Source organism: Microtus oregoni, unplaced genomic scaffold, assembly GCF_018167655.1.
Source record: "Microtus oregoni isolate MIOR12 unplaced genomic scaffold, Mior012 000019F_ref0000042, whole genome shotgun sequence".
Lineage (NCBI taxonomy): Eukaryota > Metazoa > Chordata > Mammalia > Rodentia > Cricetidae > Microtus > Microtus oregoni.
Genome location: NW_024543078.1, coordinates 10,219,917 through 10,230,251, shown reverse-complemented (window position 1 = coordinate 10,230,251; position 10,335 = coordinate 10,219,917). Strand labels below are relative to the sequence as shown.

General features: G+C 52.3%; 1 protein-coding gene across 1 annotated transcript; it reads left to right on the top strand.

The window, feature by feature from the left end:
* Positions 1–4,059: 4,059 nt before the first annotated feature.
* On the top strand, positions 4,060–10,081 carry Ubxn6 (UBX domain protein 6). The gene is made up of 11 exons (XM_041669280.1): positions 4,060–4,238; positions 5,191–5,354; positions 5,494–5,558; positions 5,745–5,873; positions 7,572–7,669; positions 7,784–7,859; positions 8,639–8,723; positions 8,801–9,020; positions 9,096–9,226; positions 9,302–9,450; positions 9,623–10,081. Exons 1-11 carry the CDS (start codon positions 4,156–4,158, stop codon positions 9,749–9,751), a joined length of 1,329 nt encoding a protein of 442 aa, XP_041525214.1. The 5' UTR covers positions 4,060–4,155; the 3' UTR covers positions 9,752–10,081.
* Positions 10,082–10,335: the final 254 nt, after the last annotated feature.

Below are 10,335 nucleotides of genomic sequence, written 5' to 3'. Positions count from 1 at the left end.
CCGGGTCACTGGGCGGGCTGGAGGTTGAAGACGGAAACCAGTATCCAGGAGATGGGGCGGGGCCTAGGAGGGCGGGACGTGCACAACCGTACTGGACAGGCCATTGGAGGCCACCAGATGAAATGTACGCAGTCAGCGTAGTAGATGGATTATTGACCTTCCAGAGTGAAGCCCATTGGCTACAGCTTGACCAATGGCTGACAAGAGAACAGGTTCAAAGGTGCGCAGCAAACTCCCGCCGATAGTTGGTGGGATAAGGGGCGGAGCGCGAGAGGGCGGGGCTGACAAAGGGGCGGGCAGATGCTAGCTTTATTTTTAAGTTGTATGTTTTTGTTTATAATACACAACATATTTCTATTTTATATTTATAGGACCTTTATACTTGTAACCTTTATAACTTTTTTGTTTTTGTTTTTTGAGACATAATTTCTCTGTGTAACAGCCCTTGTTCTGGAACTCACTTTGTAAACCAGGCTGGTTTCGAATTCACAGAGATCCACCTGCTTCTGCTTCCCAAGTGCTGGGATTAAAACCGTGTACCACCACTGCCCGATTTATTTTTATTTCTTAGATTAAAAAAAATCCTGCCGGGCGGTGGTGGCGCACGCCTGTAATCCCAGCACTCGGGAGGCAGAGGCAGGCGGATCTCTGTGAGTTCGAGACCAGCCTGGTCTACAGAGCTAGTTCCAGGACAGGATCCAAAACCACAGAGAAACCTTGTCTCGAAAAAACCAAAAAAAAAAAAAAATCCTGTGATATGTGTGGGCAAGCAAACACATGCCACAAAACATGTGTAGAAGTCCAAAGATAGCTGTGACGAGCCAGCAGCCTGTCCTGGAACTCGCTATATAGACCAGGCTGACCTCAAACTCATAGGGACCCACCTGCCTCTGCCTCCCGAGTGCTGGGATTAAAGGCCTGGGCCAACACCGCCTGGTTTCCATTTTCTTTTATACTGTACCTTTTCTTTTTTTAAAATATTTCTTGTGGTTTATTTAACTTTATTTTATGTGCATGGGTATGAAGGTGTCAGATCCCCTGGAACTGGATCTTCAGACAGGTGTGAGCTGCCATGTGGGTGCTGGGAATTGAACCCGGGTCTTCTGGAAGAGCAGTCAGAGCCATCTCTCCACCCACCTTTCTTTTTTATTTTTATTTTTTTTTAAATATTTATTTATTTTATTTATTTATTATGTATACAATCGTCTGTCTGTGTGTATGTCTGCAGGCCAGAAGAGGGAACCAGACCTCATTACAGATGGTTGTGAGCCACCATGTGGTTGCCGGGAATTGAACTCAGGACCTTTGGAAGAGCAGGCAATGCTCTTAACCACTGAGCCATCTCTCCAGCCCCTCCACCCACCTTTCTTAAATTAAAAAAATATCCTTTTATGTGTATGTATGTTCTGCTTGAATGTATGCACCTACATGTCTGGTGCCTGAGGAGGCCAGAAGAGGGAGCTGGATCCCCTGGAATTGGAGTCCCAGACAGTTGTGAGGTGCCGTGTGGGTGCTGGGAATTGAAATCAGGTCCTCTGGAAGAGCAGCTCTTAAGCACTGTGCCATCTCTCCAGTTCTTCATACTGTATTTTAGTTTTATTCATTGTCTATTTATTTCTTTATTAAGATTTATTTATTATATGTACAATGTTCTTCCTGCATGTCAGAAGAGGTCAGAAGAGGGCTCCAGATCTCATTATTTTTTTTTCAGCATTTTTTGTTTGTTTGTTTGTTTTTTCAAGACAGGGTTTCTCTGTGGCTTTGGAGCCTGTCCTGGAACTAGCTCTGTAGACCAGGCTGGTCTCGAACTCACAGAGATCCGCCTGCCTCTGCCTCCCGAGTGCTGGGATTAAAGGCGTGCGCCACCATCGCCCGGCCAGATCTCATTATTGATTGTTGTGAACCATCATGTGATTGCTGGGAATTGAATTCAGGACCTCTGGAAGAGCAGTCAGTGTCCTTAACCTCTGAGTCATTTCTCCAGCTCTCCATTGATTTTATTTTTTGATCGGATCTTATTTAGACCAGGCTAGTTTCTGAATAGCTATGTAGCTAAGGCTGACCTTGAACTGACTCTTCTGACTCTATCCCAAGTGCTTTTGCGGTGCTGGGGATGGAACCCAGGTGTCCTGCATGTTTGGTGAGTGCTCCACCCGCCGAACCCCATCCCAGTGCTTATTTTATTTACAACGCAGTAATTGAGCACCTACTATATGTCATGCCACGAACTATGCAATACCATAATGAACAAAAACCACATTGTGCCGAGTGTCTCAGTCTCTCCAGCTGTAAAAGAGGGTCTGCAATGTAACATGTCCCTGTTAGGAATATTTCCTAACGTGAGCTCTCTGCAGTCGCAAAAAATCCCATGGAGTTAGTGAGTGTTAGTGACTTCCCTATCCTGAACTGTTTGATCCTTGGGATTTCTGGAACTTCCACGACAGAATCCTCACACCATAAAAAACTGTTTCTGTCATACAGTGGTGGCACATGCCTTTAATTCCAGTACTCGGGAGGCAGAGAGAGGCAGATCTGTGTGAGTTCAACGCCAGCCTGGTCTACAAGAGTTAGTTCCAGGACAGCTGGAGTTGTTACACAGAGAAACCCTATCTCGAAAAACTAAATAAATAAATAAATAAAACAAAAAAGCTGTTTCTGTTTTTATTTATTTACTTATTTATGTATTTAGGTTCTTGTGAGGGCCAGCCATGATAATCTCAGTCTGGGCACAAAGGAAGTTCTTCCTCCAACCATTATCACCTGGGACTCTGGTCACCGATGAATTTAAATGGAGTCTAGAGTCTCAATAATTTACCCTGAGACAATGCCTGGCAGGCCGAGATTACCCGACCTCCTTGATTAAAATAAAGGCTCTTTGCTTTTACATATGGGACTTGGTCTCCTTTGTTGGCTTTTGTGGGGACCCACGGATTTGGGCATAACAGTTCTATGTACAATCTCAAAGGAAAACAGTCTAATAGCTGTGGGCTGTCTATGCTGCATGGACCTCTCAGGACCTAAAAAGTTGACAGAGAGCTGGGTCAGTTCTGCCTGACACTCCAGTGCTCAGGACTGCCCAGATTGTGTGAGACAGCGACCAGAGGATGGCTGTGGCTTTTTGCCAGCCAAGCGCCAGGTTTAGTGAGAGACCCTGTCTCCCAGGAATAAGCTGAAGGGTGAGGTCGCCCATCGTCCTCCTCTGGTCTCTGTACAGATAACATACATGCACACCCTCACATACCGCATGTGTGCATACACTGCACACACACACACACACACACACACACACACACTTGTCCTGTCAGGGTGACACAAAACCGTCACCTCAACCCTTGGGAGGCAGAGGCAGGAGGATCAGAGTTTCAAGGCCAGCCTAGGCTACATGAGGTCCTCTGCTGGAAGCAAAGACCTGTATTTTGAGACCTATATTTTGTTTATGCCATCTTAAGTTCACAAGTTAAGTAAAATATTTACCTCTATTACCTCTGCAGGGCAAGTTCTGGAGCTAGGAAATTAACCTAGTGAGACCTGCAGGCCCCAGGCTTTAGAAGCAATTAGCATTTCCTTTGTTAGTTAGGAATCACAGACTGTCAGTATGCCCAGAGCATCCATCTTTTTTGTTCAGTGTACCCACCACTGAACACTGGAAATGTTGCAGATTAAACTTAGGCTTTTACATATGCTGGGCAAGTGATGAGGTACCTACCTCCCCAGCAGAGTAGTCCAGGGCCAGCTCTGACTTTGCTTGCACCAATCCCTCTGTCAACTCCTTTTTTTCTGTCTTGTTCCTTCCAAAAGAGATTCCGTGCTCCCATCAGGCTTGTTTTCTCTTTAGCCCAGGCTGGCCTTGAAATCATCATATACAGCCTAATTTTTACAGGGGACACTTGGAGGCCGCGCGGTGGCTGCGAGTTCTCTAGCGCCCCCTGGCAGCACGCCGCGGTCCTGAGGGAGGCGGGTCCGTCGCCCTGGCAACGGCGTCGGCAGACAGGAAGGCGGCGCCTCGCACGCTAGGTGCGTGCGAGGCGATTATCACGTGCGCGGGCGGGACTTCCGGCGCCGTGATATTTTCTTTCCGGTGCTTGGCCGCCTGCTCCTCCCTACCCGGGCCCTGCGCCCCCGCCCCGCGGCCCTCGCCGCTGGGCCGCCGCCGCCATGAAGAAGTTCTTCCAGGAGATCAAGGCTGACATCAAATTCAAGAGCGCAGGGCCCGGCCAGAAGCTCACGGATTCCGCAGGGTGCGTGACGTCGGTTGGGCGGCGGGAACAACTTAGGCAAGGGACCGTGGGGAGCCGGCGGGGTGCCCGAGACCCCTCCAAGCGGTGCACAGGGGAGCCTATGGGTGGGCGAGGTTCGGAGATGGGCGTGGCCTAGGAGCGCCGGGGGCGTGGGCGTGGCCTGAGAGGGGGCGGGGCGTGGTGTAGTTGGGGTGGGCCGGGCTGGTGGGCAATGGGAGGTGGTCTGGGCCTGGAGACTCCTGGTCCTGGCTTGTGGGGAGGAGCGATGCGACGTCAGGGGTTTGGTGGAAGGATCCCCCTGGGGGCGAGGCCTAGGCGGGACAGAAGGGAGGTGACTGTGAGATATTGCCTCCTTTGTAGGGGGTGTGGAGTGTGGGAGGGCTTTAGTGTGCTACTCTGGGTGCTGTTGGGGAGGGAGAGGTTATTGGAGGGTCTTGGAGGAGTGTGGAGGTCAGAGAACTCCAGACTGTTGATGAGTAAGGTTGGGGTGCATGCACCTAGAAGGCCCTGGGAGGAAGGGGCGGGATGTCTTTGGGGACCCTGGCAACTGGGGTACTCGCAGAAGCATTGGAGGTTCTGGAGAGCTGTGCGTGCTGAAGAGGGAGGTGAGGCATGGGTGCATGGCAAGTGGGTAAGTGGGCTGCTGGAGCTGCCCAGAAGGGGTGGGGTTGAGGCTGGAGACAGCTCTAGGCTACCAGAAAGAAGTCTGTAGGGCTGTGCAGGGTGGTAGAGAAGGTGGGCCTTTGACAACCAGGGGCTAGTGGTCGGGAGGAGGAGGGGCCTTAGGCCAGGGCTAGAAGGGAGGTCCAGCTACAAATAGTGGGGCAGCTCCCATGATGGAGGTTGATGATAAGGGAGGGGATGGTGACTGGAGGCCCGGTGTCTGTGATTTATGCACCTCTTTGCAAGGTGGGAGTCCCAGTACGCTCTTTGGGTCCTCATGTCTGTCCAGAGAGAAGAATCCCAAAGAAAAGTCACCACAGCTGGGCCTCCGGCAGCCCCGCCAGGGCCCCACTGATGAGGCGCAGATGGCAGCCGCTGCTGCCCTGGCCCGGCTGGAACAGAAGCAGCCTCGGTCCCGTGGGCCCACATCTCAGGACTCCATCCGGAACCAGGGTGAGAATTAGAGGAGAGTGTGTTACCGGGAAGAGGTTCACAAAGGCAGCAGTGGGTGGTGGGTATGGCTCAGCCTCTGGGTTCAGGTTGGGGTTCTCACATTTGTCCCATTACAACTCCCACTCTCTCCAACTCCCAGTGAGAAAGGAACTTCAGGCCGAAGCCACCTCCAGCAACAGCCCAGGGGCTCCCGGAACCAACGTGGTATGGTATCTGTTGGGGATTATCTGGGGTAGTGTGGAGGCAGGTACTGCCTGGGGAGGAAGAACCTCTTGTAGAACCTGGCATGAGCAGCCCTTGTGGCCGCGGGGTGAAGGACCTTTGGAAGGAGGTGACTGCCATGGGTCTATATAGTCAGCTGCGAGAGCCCCCAATCCTGTCTGTCTTCAGGTACCTGAACCCAAAGAGGAAATCTCTCCCCACCTGGCAGTGCCTGGTGTGTATTTCATCTGCCCACTCACAGGCGTCACCTTAAAGAAGGACCAGCGAGATGCGCATATCAAGGAGGCTATCCTGTCGGTGAGTGGCCTGAACCCCTGGACACATAGTACCACAGGTGCCCATCAAGTCTGGTGTCTTAGTTGCTATTCTATCGCTGTGAAGAGACACAGTGGCCAAGGCCACTTTTAAAAAGGAAAGCATTTATTTATTATGTATACAATATTTTGTCTGTGTGTATGTCTGCAGGCCAGAAGAGGGCACCAGACATCATTACAGATGGTTGTGAGCCACCATGTGGTTGCTGGGAATTGAACTCAGGACCTTTGGAAGAGCAGGCAATGCTCTCAACCACTGAGCCATCTCTCCAGCGGGCAAAGGAAAGCATTTAACTGGGGCTGGCTTACAGTTCCAGAGGCTCAGTCTTTTCACAGTATGGCAGGGAGCGTGGCGGCAGGCATAGTGCTTGAGAAGTAGCTGAGCACTGCACGTCCTGATATGCAGGAAGAGACAGAGACAGGGCCTGCCGTGAGCTTTTTTGTTGTTGTTGTTTTCCAGAGTTTTATCTGTGTATTCTTGGAACTCACTCTGTAGACCAGGCTGGACTCCAACTCAGAGATCCACCTGCCTCTGCCTCCTGAGTGCTGGGATTGAAGGTGTGCACCACCAGCTCTGTAAAGGGCTTTTTATGCCTCCACACTCACCCCCAGTGACATACCTCTGCATCCTTCTAATCCTTTCAGATAGCACTGCTCCCTGGTGACTAAGCCTTCAAATATACGTGCCAGTGGTGGCCGTTCTTATTCTAAGTACTGCACCTGGCGAGTGCTCTGAGGGCCAATGATCTGACCCCATGTTTTTGCCCCATCCACACATGAGGCATAGAGTATAGAAGACTCAGAAAATAGAGGGAAGTCAGGTGTGGTGATACATTCCTGTTGTCCTATGACTCAGGAGACTGAGGCAGGAGGATTGTGAATTTTGGGTCACCCTGTGCAACACACACACACACATAAACACACATGCACAATAAGTAAATAAAAAATGAAAAAAAAAAAACCCTGGGAATAAGGGGACATCCACATACCTGCAACCAGCTTTGACAGTGTCTGGTAGGTTCAGTGTGCATCTCTGTCCTGAACTGTGGTGGCAGGAGTCCAGCAGACTTGCTGGGGTAAACTCAGGTTGGGAAGGCTCTAGATTTGCCTTCCCCAGCAACTAGAGGCTTCTCATCCTTGGCTTGTGGCTTTCTCTTCCTGGCAGCTGTCTGACTTCCCCCATTTGTGGGTCTCCTGATGATTGCTCATGATTAGCAACCCCAATACTGCCTTACCCCACAGCCCACCACAGTGTATTCCTGGGTTCCAACATCATACCGGCCTCTTGGATTTGCTGGTGTTAATGGCAGGCTCCTGTCCCTCTCTGCTACCTGACATCCACTGTAGCCACCATGGTCCTGGCTTCTCACAGTTACAGGTCCGGCATCTGGGAGTTACATGATTGGCAGCTATGGGAACTTCTACTAGGTACCATTATGGTTCACAAGACACAGCTGTATGGCCACAAGGGACATGTTGTCTCCTCTTCCTGCTTGGCTTTTTCATCATTGTAAAAGGCACAGTGGCCTCCACTGAAGGCATGCTCCTTGCCGTCTATCAAGCACTCACAGCTGGCCTCAGTTTACACTGCAGTGACCTGAGAACCAATGAACTGCAGTTGCTGCCCCTCTGCCCATTCCCCTGCATTGTGGGGCTCTCAGCATGTCCTCCCCTCCCCCAGCACTTCTCCACAGACCCTGTGGCTGCCTCTATCATGAAGATACATACATTTAACAGAGACCGGGACCGGGTGAAGCTGGGAGTGGATACCATTGCCAAGTGAGTCTCAGTTTTACCCACGGGGTCTGAGCATTGGGGGTGGTCCTCCCTGTGTGAGGCCCAGGGGTGGAAGGAGCGTGAGGTATGACTTGTGTATACCTCTGCCCCCCACAGGTACCTGGACAACATCCATTTGCATCCAGAGGAGGAAAGGTACCAGAAAATCAAACTACAGAACAAGGTGTTCCAGGTGTGCTACAGCCACAGGCTGTCCCGGGGTCACTGGGCATGGGGTTGGCATCTTACAGTTGGCAGTGTTGCTCGGTTGTCTGTGGTCATTTTACTTTTGTTGACATCAGATGTCAGTATGCAGTCCAACCTAACCTACTAGGGGAAATGTTCCTGCCTCAGCTTCCAAAGTGTTAGGATACAGGCATGCCACCATTTTTCTTCTCATACATGTATTTAATTTACATATGGGTGCATGAGTCATAGGACGAGTGTGGAGCAAAAAGAACTGTGGGAGCTGGCTCTGTCCTTCCACCACGTGTGTCCTGGGATGTAGGTTCTATGATTGAGAGTCCCTGGGGTTGGGGACCTGTCTCCCCGGAGCAGCCTCTCTCAACTGAATACTTGTCCTACAAATGCACATGTGAGGCTTATAGGTGCAGCCATCCCAGCTAGTGCCCATAGCAGTTTCTTTTCTTTTTTTTTTTTTTTGGCTTTTCGAGACAGGGTTTCTCTGTGGCTTTGGAGCCTGTCCTGGAACTAGCTCTTGTAGACCAGGCTGGTCTCGAACTCACAGAGATCCGCCTGCCTCTGCCTCCCGAGTGCTGGGATTAAAGGCGTGCGCCACCACCGCCCGGCCCATAGCAGTTTCTTAAATGCATCCATAAAGCCAAGAGCTACCCACCCTTCACCAGCTATGGGTCTTTAGCCTGGTGCCAATGGGAGCTGCTTGGTATCAATTACAGCGGTTCAGGCAGTCCCGGCCCTGCGGCCAGGTTGACATGAGTGCCTTGTCCCCAGGAGCGCATCAACTGCTTAGAGGGCACCCATGAATTCTTTGAAGCCATTGGCTTCAGGAAGGTGACACTGCCGGTTCCAGATCAGGGTGAGTGGGCAGCCAGGCAGGCGGGAGGGGGCAAGGGTGGTGCGCAGAACACGGGGACAGCTGTGACCCCTCTGCAGAGGGCTCCGAAGAGTTCTATGTGCTGGGTGAGGCCGCACGGGCGCAGCCGGAGAGCCTGGAGCAGCATAAGCGGCAGCTGCTGAATGCGGAGCCAGTGCGTGCTACGCTGGACCGGCAGCGCCGCGTCTTCCGTCCCTCGGCCCTGGCCTCACACTTCGAGCTCCCTGCCGACTTCTTTAGCCTCACTGCCGAGGAGGTAAAGCGCGAACAGAGGCTCAGGTAGGCCCATGTCAGGAGGGGAAGAAGGGGTGCAATTCCCGAGGTGGCAGCCTGACCATGCTTGACTCCACACAGAACCGAGGCTGTGGAGCGGCTGAGCTCGCTGAGGACCAAGGCCATGCGGGAGAAGGAGGAGCAGCGGGAGCTGCGCAAATACACCTATGCTCTACTGCGCGTGCGCCTGCCGGACGGCTGCCTGCTGCAGGGTGTGTGGCCTGGGACTGGCTCAGGGTGGGCCGGATGTTGGCAGTACTTTTTAGCTCATGCTCTGTATCCTACAGGCACCTTCTACGCCAGGGAGCGGCTGCCCGTGCTCTTCCAGTTTGTGCGCGAGGCACTGCAGAACGACTGGTTGCCTTTTGAGCTGCGGGCCTCAGGAGGGCAGAGGCTGGTGGAAGACCAAGCCCTGGCCCTGAATGAATGTGGGCTGGTGAGCTCTGGGGTGTACTTCACAGGTTTTAGCATTTTGGATCACTTTCCTACTGCCAGGGCCTCTCAGTGTGGGGGAGGGTACTTCTAAAGATCAGACTGCAGGGATCCTATGGAGAAAGTGGTATAGGGATGGATGGTCATACCCTGGGTGACATTTTGCCTGTGTGCAGGTACCGTCTGCCCTGCTGACCTTCTCCTGGGATGCTTCTGTGTTGGAAGACATGAGGGCTGCAGGAGCAGAACCAGCCACATCTGTCTTGAGGCCTGAGCTGCTTGCAGCCATGGAGCAGCTCTCCTGAATAAAAGCATCCTTGGCCTGGTGTGGCTGTCTCATGCCCATGTTCCCAAACCCATTTCTTTCTGAGCCCCTGGCAATAGAAGAGACACTAGTTGGGAACAGGGTCCCGCCTCAAGAGTTCAATCCTCTGGGCTGCACGGACAGGCTCACATCTGCCCGAGGAGTGTGGAGCCCCTGGGAGCCCCGCACAGTGGGACGGGCACCTCTGTGGCAGAGTGAGCTTATAGCATGGTTACAGGCTGTGGATGGAGGCAACGGTAAGGGGCAGGTGCCTGGCAGCATGGAGTTATAATTCCTAAGTAATGAGTCCAAATAAACATACTATTTAAACCCAGCCTCCCTGTGCTTCATCAAAGCCACACAAGGCAGTACCGTGGCAGTGGAAAACCCTGTAGCCACCCAGGTCCAGGCTAAGCAGCCTCTCGAGGCACTGGTGGAACAGGTCAGCAACAGCACTTCCCTTGGAGATGACACTAGGGCATTCTGGGCCTAGGGGCTCCTTTTTGAGGGAGACATCCACCTTTGCAGGCGACAGGTAGGACACACACCAGTGCACATGATAGTTGTGACAGAAGACAGACAGGC